The following is a 16878-nucleotide window of genomic DNA, read 5'->3' on the forward strand; positions in this document are numbered from 1 at the left end:
GTGAATTCCCCTGTGTTGAACCCTGGGCATCGCCCGCGCTGCAGAACGAGCTGCTGTGCCAAGTTTCAGGCTGCCAGAACAAAGCGGCGCCGTATTTTTAGACTGAACAACATGGCTACAGGTGGTGAGGAGTCAGAACTCAAGTCCTGCACTCCTACAAGATCCTCCGGAAAAAGAAAGGCCTCAGCTGTCAAGAAGTGGAGATATCAGAAACGTAGGAGAAAGTGTGAGGGGAAAGAATAAAGAAATTAAAAATGTACTTTGCCAAAAGTAGTGAAATGTTTCCACGGATTGGCTTTTCATACGCAGAGATATGAGGAGGTTTTTTTTATTTTGGATATGTAGGTTGAGTGTCTGCAAAGTTTTTAAGACCTTTGTGATGTCAGTTCAAATCAAACTCGGGATGATTTTACGTCTGAAATAGTGTTTTTTGAACTTTAGACTTCTTATTTTAAACTGCAGACCTTCAGGCTCTCTGAGGTTTGATATGATCAACAAAAACTTTCCATACTTTTTTTATTTCTCATAATGAACATACACTTTAAGGCCAAGAGTAAACCAACACTTGTGTCTGTAACTTTGGTCTCCGTCTGTTTTTATCTAACGCTCCTCGTCCGTCATCTTCCACACAACACTGTCCTTAACGTTCAGTCGAAGCAGCAACATAAAGACGTGCTTTCACAGTTTGGTGTCGAAGAACTCGATCTCATCCGACACTGAACTGAAACAGAAACTGTGACTCAAACCGGATCACCGGTCGTTTCAGCGACTGGTGAGGTCATGGTCTGAGGTCGGAGGACAAACAGCTGGTTCAGTTCAACTCTTTGAGCGATTGTGCAGAAAGACTGAAGTGAATAACTTTCATGATATTTCTATTTCAGCTAATTGAAAATGTTTTGGGACATTTTAACGTGGAAATGTGACATATTATATATTAAATCCAGTGTTCTTCACAGACGTGTTTGCTAGCTTGCACATTGTCTTCTTCCATGCCTCGTTGCTGCCTGTCCATCAGTGAGATGGACCCGCAGTGTGTCCATCTCACTGAACCTCTTCCAGTTCCTGTCCAGGGTCGTCCTGAAGTCGTGGGACCTTATTTAACACTATAGCTGTTCTCCAGAAAGTGTTTTAGTCTTGATTTTTTTAACTAAACTTAATCACTTCTTTGATTCTTTGTATGTTTATTCTAAATGCACATTTATGCTCACAGTAGATAGACACATGGACACAGACGCTGCGTTCACCTCGTCAGTACCAACGGAGCAGGAGCAGGACCTCCGGCAGTCGTGGGGGGCGGTGTAGGCGATAGTTGAAGCGAGACGTGAACACAGGAAAAGAGGAAGAAGGTTTAAAAATTGAGAAAAGTTTAAAATGGTTTCTTCGCCCGGGCAGTGAGACGAGCTGGGAGGAGACTGGACGGTGGCGAAGGAACAGTGGAGGTCCGTACGAGAACAATCTGACTGAGCAGCGCCGTCAGTTGTATTGCTCAACATCCATGAAGACCTGAAGGACACGTGAAGTTTGTGAGCAGTGACGGTCCGATCGCTTGAAACGGACGGATCCATTTTGGTAAGTTAGGGTCAAACAATGAGACTCAAGAATCAACAACCGCCTGTTTTTCACTGGACTCAAGTTCTGCAAAGTGTGAAACGGTCCTTTTCTCAACAATTACACTTAACTTCACCTGTCACTGTGACGACGAGCCGCCGTCACTACGTACAGAGTGACGTGTACGAGGATGGTCATGTAAAAGACTGAGAAGCATGAACGCATGGGATAAAACTCAGACGCACCAGGTGATGGATTAAAGGACTTGATTGGGGGGATACATCACAATAACGGAGACGATCGTTTCACGGGGAGGGACACGGAGCGGACGCGTTCCGGTGTTCACCGGTGAAGGAGACAGTTAGGTCAATTTACCTTGGTCAATAAATTAATGACAAGCGAACTGAAGGAACGTCAAATGTAAGAACTGAAAGTTGGCATGAACTTACCTCCGGATCTTCCGGTTTCCCAAGGTGTGCGGGCAAAAGAGTTCCCCAGGAACACGCGCACCTTATAGTTCCGGGAGGGAGTGAAACAAGTGGGAATATAGGCGGAGGGGAGTTTCATGGGGTGTAAATATGTAGTTAATTAATGTAAGATAGATATGGGTATTTATGAGGTTTATGTGGGGGTGTGTTAATAGGTATTATGATGATATATATTTTCTGGTAATGGGTTGTGTAAATAGTGTGGTTATTAAATATGTGTGTGTTTCTGATTTTACCTGTATGAATGGTATAGTCCAGCTCAATTACCAGAGGAAACAATGTATATAAGGAGTCAGTCTGAAAGTGTTGGGGGTTGGTGTAGGTGTTGGAATGGTGATTGTGAGTATTGAGAAAAATAAAAGTGTCTTTGGATCGTCAATTGTGGAAAAAATCTCCTTATTGCCTCCTTTGGCCGCTCGGGCATTCTAACAAGTGGTGTCAGAAGAAAAAGCTTGAAAGCAGAGGAAGGAGAGTACAATGACGAGACCGAAAAAGGCAGAGCAGCAGGTAGAGCCAGATGATGGTGAACCAGGTGTTCCAGCTGACAAACAGGGGGCAGCAGCCGGTGATCCTGACAAGCTGGAGGAATTGACAAACCTGGTGAAATCTCTGGTGCACTCCCAAGCTTCCAGAGATAGAGAGATGGAAAAAGAGTCAACACGCCAAGACCAGAGATGGAGAAGTATGCAGCATCAGTTTCAGCTGATACAGGCACAAGTGCAAGAGATGCGGGACGAGTATGAGACCGGAGCTGAGGCTCACGATGCGGATGATGTTGACAATGCGGAAGATCAGGGGGCAACAGCCGGCCAGGCCAGCCAGCAGAATGTGCCACCACCACCGCAGAGACCACACATCCACAGAGAGCCCAAGCTGATACCACTCTCTCCAGAGGATGACATCGAACATTATCTGACGACATTTGAAAGGATGGCGTCTGTCTGCCGCTGGCCTAAAGAAGATTGGGCTATTCAACTCGTCCCTCTGCTCACAGGTAAAGCACGCAGTGCTTATGTTCTCATGGACATTGCCGACTCTGAAGATTATGACAATGTCAAAGAAGTCATTTTGAAGAAATATGAGATCACAGCCGACACCTACAGGAGAAGGTTTCGCTCCCTGGACGTCAATCATAGTGAAACCCCACGTGAACTGTATGTCCGATTGAAGGACTTGTTCAACAAATGGATCAAACCAGAGACATCCACCGTGAAAGACATTTCGGAGTTGCTGATTCTGGAGCAGTTTCTGAGGATGGTGAGCCCGGAGCTAGAAGTCTGGATCCGAGAACGGGACCCGAAGTCTGCAGAAGAGGCCGCCCGACTTGCAGAGGTTTTCATGTCAGCCAGAAGCGGGAGCAGAGGAATCACATTCAGCCATGATAGCTACTTCACTGGGCACAGTAAGTCCAATGCGGGTGAAAGGGGTGGTCAATTCCAGGTCAGACCTAAGTCCAGAGCTAGGCAAGACACACGCTGCTATCAGTGCAATGAGATAGGTCACACTCAGTACACATGCCCTGCTACCAGACAGAGTAAGCCGTCTCTTTTGTGTTCAGTTCCCAGACCCACTCACCCAGTTGCACACCAGGAAGAAGGGCTCACTACTTCAGCATTGGTCAATGGTCAGTGTGAGGAGGCTCTCTTAGATTCTGGGAGTTTCCAGTCTGCAGTTCAGCCCCACATAGTACCAAGAGAGCTGTGGAGTGAGAACACAGCCAACATCAGTTGTGTTCATGGTGATGAGAAAGAGTACCCCACGGCTGAGATTTATCTTACTGTAGGTGGTCAGACCTACCTCCTGTCAGTAGCTATAGTGCCTAGTCTACCCTACCCAGTTGTTCTTGGTAATGATGTCCCCACACTGCTAGATTTGATACAGCAGGCAAGAAATGAACATCAGAGCACCAGGGAGAGACATGTCGAAGGCACTGTTGAGGCACCGGTTCAGCAGCAGCAGCGAAGACCCCAACCTGCAGGGACAGCATGTAACATGGTCACGACGAGGGCGCAGAAAGCGAGAAATACTCTTGAAGAGTTACCATTCTACCATGCTCAGTTGGAGGCAGGTCCAGTTAAGCAGCCGAAATCTAAAGCTCAGAAAAGGAGGGTAAAAGTTTTGGCTACAGCCAGGGAACAGCAGGAGGAAGCAGCAAAGCCCAGCCAGCCTGTAGAGTTCAACATCCCCTCTGACATAGCAGCACTGCAGCAGGCTGATCAGGCACTGGAAGCCTGGTTTGACAAAGTCTCAGAGGTTGAGGGTGTGAAACAGGGCAAGGCAGACAGTTTAGCCGAGGCAAGTTATGTCATAAAAAACGGCATTCTCTACCAGCGCCAGGGTAAAGTTGAGGCTTTAGCTTTACCACAGAGCCTTACACAGAAGGTCATGGCGCTAGGTCACTCAATTCCCTGGGCAGGCCATCTGGCATTCCAGAAATCCCTCAACAGGATAGCCAGTAGGTTTGTGTGGCCAGGCATGTACACCCAGGTGAAAGATTTTTGTGCTTCGTGTGATATATGTCAGCTAGCGTCACCTAGGGGGACAGCCCGTGCCCAGCTTCAGCCACTGCCAATCATTGAGACGCCGTTTGACAGAATAGGCATGGATATAGTGGGGCCCCTGGAGAGAAGCTCAGCAGGCAATCGGTACATCTTGGTAATCTGTGACTATGCTACCCGTTACCCAGAAGCCTTTCCCCTCAGGTCTATTAAGGCCAGACAGGTGGCAAATTGCCTCCTCCAGCTATTTTCGAGGGTAGGTGTGCCTAGAGAGATCCTGACAGACTGTGGAACAAATTTCCTGTCCAAACTACTGCAACAAGTGTATCAGTTGTTAGGAGTGAAGGGTATAAAGACCACCCCATATCATCCCCAAACGGACGGACTGGTTGAGAGGTTCAATCAGACTCTCAAGAACATGCTGCGGAAGTTTGTCTCCAACACAGGGTCGGATTGGGACCAATGGCTGCCATATCTGCTGTTTGCATATCGTGAGGTGCCACAGGCGTCAACAGGATTCTCACCATTCGAGCTTCTCTACGGTCGCCAGGTGAGGGGGCCACTCGACCTCCTGAGGGAGCACTGGGAGAATCGGATTCCAGACCAGGATAACGTGGTGACCTATGTCATTAAGATGAGAGAGAGACTGGAACAGATGACAGCCCTAGCACAAGAGCACATGCGAACGGCCCAGGCTAACCAGAAGACCTGGTATGACAAGAAGGCCAGAGACAGGACTTTTCTTCCGGGCCAGCAGGTGTTGCTGTTACTCCCGACCAGTGACAGTAAGCTGTTAGCCAAATGGCAGGGGCCATACCAAATCACCAAGCGCCTGGGTAAGGTAACCTATGAACTGCACATGCCGGATAAGATGAAGAAACATCAGTGTTTCCATGTAAACCTGCTGAAGGACTTTCAGGTGCCTTCACCGCCGAGCCAACAGCCTGTCAAGCAGCAGCTCCTCATCCGGGTCCCTGACAGGGAGGAAGAGAGGGAGCAGTCGTTCCCCACTGACATCTCGGAGCCCAGTGGGGTGGATGTTTCCCATCTTCAGCCTGTCCAGCAGAGGGAGATGAGAGCATTGTTGGATCCAGAACTTTTCCAGGAAAAACCGGGCTTCACAACTCTGGTCCAGCACAAGGTCCACCTGAAAGAGGATGCCGCTCCCCGCCGGAAGTGCTACAGGATCCCGGAACGATTGGTCCCAAAACTCAAGACAGAGATTGAGCTGATGTTGCAGCTGGGGATCATTGAGACTTCAACCAGTGAGTGGTGCAGTCCAATCGTGTTGGTCCCGAAGAAAGATGGGTCACTGAGGTTTTGCATTGACTTCAGGTACCTCAATGCAGTGTCAAAGTTTGAATCGTACCCAATGCCCCGCATCGATGAGTTGCTAGAGAGGGTTGGGAAGGCCAAGTTCATCACGACGCTCGACCTGAGCAAGGGGTACTGGCAGCTGGCACTGGCACCAGAAACCAAGGAGCTGACAGCGTTCAAAACACCGTACGGCATGTTCCAGTTCAAGGTGATGCCGTTTGGTCTCCAGGGGGCGCCAGCGACGTTCCAACGACTCATGGACCAAGTGTTGAGAGAGGTGCCGCAGTTTGCAGCCGCATACTTGGATGATGTCGTCATCTTCAGCCAGACCTGGGAAGAACATGTGGCTCATCTTCGACAAGTCCTCCGCCTGATCAAGAAAGCTGGGCTTACCATCAATCCCACAAAGTGCACGTTCGCTCAGAGACAGGTGGAGTACCTGGGTCATGTTGTTGGACAGGGGGTGGTGAAGCCTCGAGTGGGGAAAGTGGATGCCATCCACTCATATCCTGTGCCCACCACAAAGAAGAAGGTGCGTGCCTTTGTGGGGCTAGTGGGATGGTACAGAAGATTCATTCCCCATTTTGCAGAGAGGGCAGCCGTCCTCACTGACCTCACCAAGGCCTCAGCCCCAAACAAAGTGAGATGGAATGAGGAATGTGACAGGGCTTTTGCTGATCTGAAGGAAGCAATCACAAGTGAGTCGGTTCTCCATAATCCAGATTTTGCGCAGCCATTCGTGCTACAGACGGATGCATCGGGGGTCGGCCTTGGAGCAGTGCTTCTGCAGGAGACGGATCAAGAAAGCCGTCCGGTGCTGTTTCTGAGCCGCAAACTCCTGGACCGGGAGACGAGATACTCCACAGTGGAGAAGGAGTGCCTGGCAATGAAGTGGGCGGTGGAGTCGCTGAGGTACTACCTGCTGGGACGTCACTTCATCCTGGAGACGGATCATCGTGCTTTGCAGTGGTTGAACAGGATGAAGGACTCCAACACACGCCTCACAGGATGGTACCTGTCCCTGCAACCCTACGACTTCACGGTCCAGTACCGAGCAGGGAAAGCCAACTTGGTGGCAGACTGTCTCTCAAGAGTACATGAGGATTGAAGTACTGTACTCTTGGGAGAGGGGGGAGGAAATGTGACGACGAGCCGCCGTCACTACGTACAGAGTGACGTGTACGAGGATGGTCATGTAAAAGACTGAGAAGCATGAACGCATGGGATAAAACTCAGACGCACCAGGTGATGGATTAAAGGACTTGATTGGGGGGATACATCACAATAACGGAGACGATCGTTTCACGGGGAGGGACACGGAGCGGACGCGTTCCGGTGTTCACCGGTGAAGGAGACAGTTAGGTCAATTTACCTTGGTCAATAAATTAATGACAAGCGAACTGAAGGAACGTCAAATGTAAGAACTGAAAGTTGGCATGAACTTACCTCCGGATCTTCCGGTTTCCCAAGGTGTGCGGGCAAAAGAGTTCCCCAGGAACACGCGCACCTTATAGTTCCGGGAGGGAGTGAAACAAGTGGGAATATAGGCGGAGGGGAGTTTCATGGGGTGTAAATATGTAGTTAATTAATGTAAGATAGATATGGGTATTTATGAGGTTTATGTGGGGGTGTGTTAATAGGTATTATGATGATATATATTTTCTGGTAATGGGTTGTGTAAATAGTGTGGTTATTAAATATGTGTGTGTTTCTGATTTTACCTGTATGAATGGTATAGTCCAGCTCAATTACCAGAGGAAACAATGTATATAAGGAGTCAGTCTGAAAGTGTTGGGGGTTGGTGTAGGTGTTGGAATGGTGATTGTGAGTATTGAGAAAAATAAAAGTGTCTTTGGATCGTCAATTGTGGAAAAAATCTCCTTATTGCCTCCTTTGGCCGCTCGGGCATTCTAACAGTCACACACACACACAGACTCACACACACACACACACACACACACACAGACTCACACACACACACAGACAGACAGACTCACTCACACACACAAACAGACTCACTCACACAGACACACACACACAGACTCACTCACACACACACACAGACAGACTCACTCACTGGTGGTTCTAGTGCCTTGCTCGTGGACAGGACGGGGCTCAAACCACCAACCCCACACTGAATCGATGACCTGCTCCACCTTTAAATTTAATCGACTGCATATTTGATTAAATTCAATAAAAAGTTCATTGTTAACCCGAGAGGCTGCTGTGACATTCTGGTGATATAAAGTGCTGATCGGGTCCGTTAGTGTCACTGCCCTCCTGTATGATGGATCTGATACCAGCTGATCGATTCCAACCGATAGAAGAATTGATCAGCGTGTTTCTGCTGATTCTTTATTCTCTCTTAGACTCAGACAGATTTTATCGTCATTCTGTGAGAAACAAACGAACACAGAACGACATTTGGTTTCAGAGGCTCAGCGTAGGATTAAAATGAAAGTGTATCAAAAAATACCACAATAAGAAAATAAATATCAAAAACAGAAACATACTAAAAAGTGCAGATTATTTAAAGTATTCTTAGTTGAGTTAAGAACAGACGACAATGATGGTGAACGTGAACTTCAGAGGTTTTTCTCTGGAGGAAACTTGTTTCAGGTGCGACACTGGTCACATTTTAACTCTGTCAGTTTCCAGAGGAAACTCTCCGTCTGAGTCGAGACGGACGGATCAGATCAGCTCTCCTCTTATTGCCTCCAACCATCTTTCACTCAACTCTGACAGCCGCGGAGTCAGTAACAGGAAACACTTTGGCAACAACACTGGACCGACATGCCCTTGGGCGAGAGATATAGAGGGAGGGAGAGAGAGAGAGAGAGAGAGAGAGAGGAGACACTGAAGATTTGTGTGAAAAGTTGATTCATTTGATTTTGTGAAAATTGTTGGAGGGTCGACTTCCCTCTGAGGTGAAACACTTTGAGTCACAGCCGGAGGTTGTTTCTGCTTTTCACTGAAGCCGCTTTACTTTATAAATCACTTCCACTTTAAAACACAGACACAACGTGAGCAGAGGAATATTTCACTTACATGTGATTAACACAAATGAAAAGTGTTTGTTGATTATTTTCTTTCTGCTGATTTATTTACTGTTGTTATCTCAACGTGACGACACGTTTGTCTGATTTGATTTGATTCAGCACTTTTCATAATCAGAAAGTCTTAATTCAAAGAGAAGTCCAACTTAAAATCAGGCTGATGTTATTTTCATGATGATATTTTATATAACAGGGTTTTCTATAAATGTGAGGACTGGCTTTTTAACACGAAAGTAAAAATGTTGTTGGTTATTTAGTTTTTCACTAATGTTCACAAAGAGACGGGAGTTTTTAGAAAAGTCCAGATGTTTTACGTTCTCAGTTTTGTGTGAGAGATATTTAATAAACATTTTATCTGAACGGAGAGTAACACGTTGTCACGATTCTCTAAATCCACCATTCGATTTGTCTTTTTGATTTTTAAGTCACAATTTGATTCAAGTTATCGATCGTCAAATCCTGCTCTTGATTTCAGGGATCGAAATTTTAAGCTCATTTCAAATAACGTCTGTATAAAACCTATTTATTTATTCGTTCTTACCAAATTAAGTGAAGACAGTGACAATGTTTCTGTAAAAAATTACTCAGAAGTCAAACTTCAGTAAAAGTAAATTAAACATACATTCAGCTGGTGTCTGGATCACTGCTGTTAACAGACTGATGATAAAATAAATTACATTTAAAAATGTGCCACTTTCTGTAAAGTAACTAAAGTTATCACATAAATGTAGTGGAGTGGAAGTTTAAAGTAGCAGAAAATAGAAATACTCAAGTAAAGTACCTCAAAATATGTACTTGAATACATTTGAATAAATGTACTTAGTTACATCTTTAAGTTTCATCCTCTGAGGAACAGGTTTATATTTATATGATGATTAAGAAACGATTACTGCAGAAACTTCTGGGATGTAAGGATACTTATTTGGAGATATTATATTTCTGCAATGTGGAAATTAAAAAGATTAATGATTTTACTGTGTTTTTTATTATTTTGCTAATTGAAGTAAAGAGTTTCAGAGACGAGCGTCGTTACATGAGCTCATGGAAACACGCTTCCTGTTCTCGCTTCAGTGTCCCGGATATTTTATAATATTTAAACCTTTAGAAAGTTTCCTCAAAAAGCTTTTCAGAGTTAAAACTGGTTGTCGGGTTCAGGTCAGAGTCAGAGGAGTGGAAATGTTTGATGTCCTCACACGTTCAGGAATACAAACACGTGTGTGTGTTCGGCCTCAGCTGAACACAGGCTGCATTGTCCCGACGAGAGGCTGCAGCCAAGAGCAGCCAGCCGTGACACACACACACACACACACACACACACACACACACACAGCACACACACACACACACACACACACACTACACACACACACACACCGTACACACACACACACCGTACACACACACACACCCACACACACACACACACACACACACACACACACACACACACACACACACACACACACAGATGATGTCATCATTCGGCCTCTATAATGAACTGAGCGAGACGGAGAGGACTCGGACTCTGATTGGCTGCTCGCTGTGTGGGTGTATTCTGTCAGTCACATGTTGTTTAAGTCTGAAAACCTGTGGTGGAAAGTAACTGATTACATTTAGTCAAGTACTGTACTTGACTGGGATATCTGCTCTTTACCTGAGTATGACTCTACTCGACTACATCTCAGCTCCACTGGAGACATTTCTCCTCTTTTTAATAACTGTTTGAGCTCCAGAGGTCAAATTATTCATTATAATCAAAGTTTATAGATGAGTCCCAAACAGATTTTTGTCACATGACTTTGTTTTTCTTCTTCTCTCTCACATTAATCGTGTGACGACCCCTCACATGTATCTGCTGATCCTTTAGAGGGGCCCGACCCGTACGATGGGAAACACTGGACTGAACCAGCTAACTGTTTCTAAAGTAGCTCAAACTTAAAGCACCTGTAGCCGTGGTAACCTGGGCCGTCAGCCAACAGCTCAGCTCCACAACAACCTGTCCTGATGGCCTCCACCTGAACACATCCACCTACATACGTCCGTCCAGCCGGAGGGAGCGTCACAACATGAACATACACCGTCAGTGATCGCATTGAACTGAAGCCACAGGTAGACGGCCGCGTCTGATCCTGGACTCACGTGTCATCACCAACAAAACCCGTCATAACAAATAATAAGAAAACGCTGCTTGATTTTCTGTCTGAAACATGAAACTTTTGTTTTTTTGCATGAGGAGGACAAGGAAGTGATGGGAAGCAAGGAGCGACGTCACACACACACACACACACACGCAGCCTCAAGCACAAGACATCTCATTCAATCTGATTACATGTAACTGAAGTTTAAGTGTTAATTTCTCGCTTCTTATCGTTTAGTTTATGTTTCCTTTTAAGGAAAATAATGATTTTCACCACACACACACACACACACACACACACACACCCCCGGGCAGATACTGTGTGTGCAGGCTGACATGGATGTAAACCAACAGGGAGTTAACCTGGAGCTCCCCCCACCGCCTCAGCTGGAGCTGACTGAGGAGGGAGGAGAGGAGGAGGGAGGAGAGGAGGGAGGAGGGAGGAGGGAGGAGAGGAGGGAGGAGGGAGGAGGGAGGAGGGAGGAGAGGAGGGAGGAGGGAGGAAGGAGGAGGGAGGAGGGAGGAGGGAGGAGAGGATGGAGGAGGGAGGAGGGAGGAGGGAGGAGAGGAGGGAGGAGCGAGGAGGGAGGAGGCAGAGGTCTTGGAGGTGAAGCTGAGCCTAAAGACAAAGTGAAACAGGGCGGGGGAGAAAACTATAACAGGATTTCCCAAATTTACTCCCCAGACGGAGACGATTCTAAACATGAAGCCTTTGAGTCAAAAATCTGAGGAAGTTTCCTTTAAAGCGACTCAAAGATTCACGAGATCAGAAACTGATCCAGGACTCCTGACGACTTCAAATATATCATCAGAATAATGATGACGTCTTGATGAATCAGGAGCAAACAGGAAGTGTTAGACTGCTGTTCATCCTGTCTGACCCAGGTCATCCATGATCAAACTTCTGTTCAATGCATGGGACCTTGTAAAAGCCTGTGGCTGAACAAATACTTTATACTTCTCAATTTTTGAGCTATAATAAAAATAAAAAATAAATCCGAACATGAAAAAATGATCTGGAGGGTGAGCGACCTCAAGAGGAGGACGAGAAGACCAGAAGAAGAGCCGGAGACGTCGCTGTGTCTCACATGTTGTCCTCAAATGTCTCTTCTATCTATTATTCAACTTTACTTCAAACATGATCCACTTCTCAAAACCATCTTCTCAGTGACGGCTAACATCCAGACCTCAGAGCAGATCAGATGAAGTCCAACAGGCACAAAGCTTTTACACTCCTTACATCAGTAAAACTTCTGATACCTCACTCGGAGCCTCACTTCAGCATGTCCACCACTGTGCAACCAAAACAGGAAGAGGCTTTGGAAGTACTCAAGTAAAGAAGTAGCACCTCAGATTTGTACTAGAGTAAATATACTTAGTTACAGACAGACTGTTGTGTGTGGGGCAGCAGCAGTTAGAGTACAGTTACAGTTACCTGGTAATCCAGGATGCTGAAGCCGAGGCCTTTGTCTTTCTCCTTCTGCAGCTCCAACACCTGAACGTCTGGAGACCACATGGCCAGCTCGCCTTCTTCATCATCCTCCTCCTCCTCCTCCTCCTCCTCCTCCTCCTCCTCCTCCTCCTCTTCCTCCTCTTCTTCGTCTTCCTCCTCCTCCGCCTCCTCCTCCTCCTCCTCCTCCTCCTGGCTGTGTTGAGTCTTCATCTCCGTCAGCACCTCCTGAACCGGTGAAGCCTGCTCCTCACAAACAGACAAGACAGCAGACTCTTAAAACAACGTAAATACTCATCACGTGAGAAATGATTATAGAAAATCAGCACTATGTTGAAAACTAAACTAAATTCTTTAGTCAGATTCTGGATGCAACTCCGGGATAAACTGTATCATCACATGTTCTCATCATATCTTTATAAGTGATGCAGCTAAAAATCATTTCATAAACAGACACAGTGGAGATGATTCAACAAGAACAAGAGCCAACAGCTGCTTTTCATCTCAAATCAAAATGTAGTTCTGACATGAATCTTCTCTGTTTATACTGAAAGTTATTTTGCTTTTCAACCGATTCCATCAAGTGTTTCCAGTGTGTGTGTGTGTGTGTGTGTGTGTGTGTGTGTGTGTGTGTGTGTGTGTGTGTGTGTGTGTTCATGATGTCATGTGTGCGCAGTGAAACAACAGACAGGTGAGTGAGACAGGTTACCTGTCTGAAGGCGAGCTGCTGCTGTTCAGTGTCGTTCTCTCTCAGTTCTGTCTGACTGCAGAGCATCGACGACAGCTTCATCTCGATCTGAACGAACACGACACACAGAGGCTCAACATACGTCCACTGTTACTGTGACTGCTGCTGTAACTGTAACTGTAACTAACTGTAACTGTAACTGTTACTGTTACTGTAACTAACAGTAACTTACTGTAACTAACAGTAACTGTACCTGTGACTGCTGCTGTAACTGTAACTGAAACTAACATTAACTGTAACTGTTACTGTGACTGCTGCTGTAACTGTAACTGTAACTAACATTAACTGTAACTGTTACTGTGACTGCTGCTGTAACTGTAACTGTAACTAACAGTAACTTACTGTAACTAACTGTGCAGCTCTGAACTGATCTGTCAGTCCACCACAATCATACTTTGACAATGTGATCAAACATTTCATTTCAACAACAACATGAGTTGTTTGAGTTTTTCTTCGACAAGTAAAAACCTCTGCAGCTGCAGAACAGACGTCGTTGCAATAAACATAAATCTGATCATTTTTCAGACATGTGACTCAAATCATTTGGTTCGAGTCTTTTATTTCTTAATCACATAAGATTCCCTCTTCATCACTTTTAAACAGTGAATCACTGACAGATAACATAAAATAAACTACTACAACATAAACATGAACACAGAAGTCAACTCCAAAGTCCGAGTCGAGTCGAGTCGGGTTGGAAGTTTTCAAAAAAGTGACTCGAGTCGACTCGTGTCCACATTGTGGGTCAATATTGTAGAAATATTCTCTCATTAATTGTGTGGTATTGAGTGTCTTTGTATGTGTGTTCCTTGATGGTCTCACCTCCTCCACACTGGGTTGTGACTGTCTGACTGGTCCAGGTCCAGGTCCAGGTCCAGGTCCAGGTCTCTGTGCTGGTTCAGGCTCTGGTTCAGACTCAGAGTCCAGTCCTGGTTCCAGGTCAGAGGTCGGGTGTCGACAGCAGACCAGAGTGAACGGAGGAGGAACTTCTTTGAGGAATGACACAACTTCCCGGCGAGATTTACCGTAAAGCTGAACATCGTTCACCTTCACCAACACACCAGATTACAGAGATTAGACCAGATTATAGACACAACATTAACAGAGACGCAGTTTTAACAGAGATTCAAACAGTAAAGATTAAAGAGTCCGGTGCACTTTTTACTCGATGATATGGTGACATGGAAAGGCGCTACAGGAGGAGGTCAAACAGATAGTCAGGCTTCTTCTAAAGAGAATAAATCTTTCCAACATCTCAGTCTGATTCAGATGCTGCATCTTTGTTACTGAACATAAACAGAAATATAAAGGACACATGAAGGTTTTGAGCTAACATGAGACTTTCAAAGGCCTCAAGCACTGAAGGAAGAAGAAGAAGAAACATCTTCAAAATCTTGTCAAACATCCATTATTAGCTGCATGTATTTACCTCTAGAAGTTCATCCTCTGGCCTCAGGACTCCATGTTTCTCCACGGGGCCTCCAGGGGCCACAGAGGAGATGTAGTGGTGACCATCGAATGAGTCCAGCTCGACGCCGAGACGCAGCATGTGGATGGGCAGCAGCTGGACGCATCGATACGAGACGTCAGGAAGGTAAATATACAGGATAAAACACAGATTATAACAATCAGACTGATGTAGTCTCATACAAAGGAAGGACGTCTGGATGTCTGAAGTGTTTCTCACCTTGGAGGATTTCTGCAGCTCTGCATCGTCTTCAATGACAGGATCCAAGTTCACCACCTGACAACACACACACACACACACACACACACGGTGTGGATCACAGTCACCATATGATCACCAGCACTGAGCATGAAGGAGGCGACTATCAGTGAAAATGTGTAACATCGTGATGTGGCCTCACCAGAACTTGGTACTGTGGTCCAAGAGCTGCCTCCCATTTAGCCCTCAATTCTGCGTCTGTGGCTACACACACACACACACACACACACACACACACACACACAGAACAGCCTGTGTAAGCAGTGGAACAGATGTAAAATTACAGTTCAGCCGTTAAAACACAGCAGCTTCCTGCAGCTCATCAACTGAAACCTGCAGAAACGTCACAACACTGGCAGAGACGGACCAGAACAAACAGCACTGCAGTAAGAACAGTGGTGGTCTCATGGTACGATGACAGAAGACACAATGTCATATGATGAGGATGATTCACTTGACCACAATCCCGTTAATCTAATCAAAAGAAGAGAGGAGGGATCCAAAGTTGTGAAAATGTGACTTATTGCAAACTGGTGCACTACGAGAACGAGGGACGAGAAGACACGGCAGGCGAGGACAGGAGAGGACAGGAGAGGACAGAGAGTCGGACATAATCTGCATGTAGAGCCAGAACATCTTCACATGTTACTGTGAAGTGTGTTTGACGATGAGTTAACGAGGAGATGAAGCTCGTCTGAGTTCAGTCACAGAGAAACTTGAGTTCAGACGGTGGACGGTTGGATTTTTCTGTTTAGAAGGAAAATAGATGTCAAAATATTTCTTTCTTCACATTTAGTGAGTTTATCTTGTCGACTTGTTGGACTCAGCAGTGAACTGACTGCTTTTACATCTCCAGCTGAAACTACAGGCTGTCAGACCGTCACCTCTGAGCTACAGAGGGTGTTAGGAGGCTAGCTGGTTAGCATGCTAACTTCAGTAGACAGTGACAGAACGTTGTTTCACACTCTGTACAGACTGTTCATTCATTTTTTGAAGGTTTTAAACATCTTCTCAAACTGCCTCTTCCAACAACATTTCGTAACGAGCTGCTGATCTCGGTGCTCGTGGTGTGGTGTGGTACTACTGCATGTGATGCTGCAGCTCCAACATGTCTGCTCGCACAGACAGTCATATATGTTTAGTTCGTCCCACAGCTGGTGTTGCTGCAGCAGAGCCAGGAGAAACCCTGTCCTGTAGCTGTGCTGCAGTACGAACACTTCACTACGTCTCTGCTCTCTGCTGACGGTCACCTCATTGGAATTCACCGCTCTGAAGCAAAAAGCTAAATGACTCAAATGTAAACTGTAAAGTAAGCAACTTCAACTGTGGAGACTGAATGTGTGTGTGTGTGTGTTTTAATGCATTTACACACACACACAAAAATGTCTCAGCAACAATACCTCCTTGAATCACAGGAGAGTGGCTGTTTTTTCCCCCTGCAGCAGTTTGAACATGAAGCAGTGACAGTCAGAGCAGATTACACAGCGACAGGCGAACAGGCGGCTCTTTAAGCCTTCAGCCTGAGTTCAGGGCGGAAACCACCTCTGCTGAGCTCAAGAAAAACACCTCCATGTTCTCACAAATCTCCTCACATGTTGAGGTATTTTGCAGCAGGTCTGGCGGAGTTACAACAACAGCCTCTGATTAAATTAGCATTGCTAACCTCGGCCCTCACAGTGCAATTAATCTGCAGCGTTTGGCTGAATAAACAGGGTAATACATCGCTGCGAGGCTGTCAGACAGCTCGGACACTTTACATCTGTTGGCCGGGAGCAGGCGGGCGGCGTGCTAAGTGTTAGCGTGGCGTTTTGGCCACTTAGCAAAGCTAATGAGGAATAAAAAGAGAGGAAATAATTCAGAGAGGAGTGCTGGTAGAGGCCCGCGCGACACGTCTGCAGGAGGGTTTTCAC

General features: G+C 46.0%; 1 protein-coding gene across 1 annotated transcript in view; it reads right to left on the reverse strand.

Annotated features, from left to right (window-relative positions):
- The window catches only part of LOC311258051 (inaD-like protein), a gene marked incomplete at its 3' end in the record, with an annotated part of 58514 nt that overhangs the window by 22851 nt on the left and 18785 nt on the right, over positions 1-16878 (reverse strand). Inside the window, exons 13-19 of the mRNA XM_084354100.1 lie at positions 15111-15172; positions 14930-14986; positions 14672-14806; positions 14065-14289; positions 13204-13290; positions 12669-12737; positions 12480-12593 (exon numbers count right to left, since the gene is read on the reverse strand). Of these exons, the coding sequence (XP_084210226.1) occupies positions 12480-12593; positions 12669-12737; positions 13204-13290; positions 14065-14289; positions 14672-14806; positions 14930-14986; positions 15111-15172 (749 nt within the window). The remainder of the gene's footprint in view (positions 1-12479; positions 12594-12668; positions 12738-13203; positions 13291-14064; positions 14290-14671; positions 14807-14929; positions 14987-15110; positions 15173-16878) is intronic.

The sequence above is a fragment of the Pagrus pagrus genome (assembly GCF_965226575.1).
Source record: "Pagrus pagrus genome assembly, chromosome: 6".
NCBI classification, from domain to species: Eukaryota; Metazoa; Chordata; class Actinopteri; order Spariformes; family Sparidae; genus Pagrus; species Pagrus pagrus.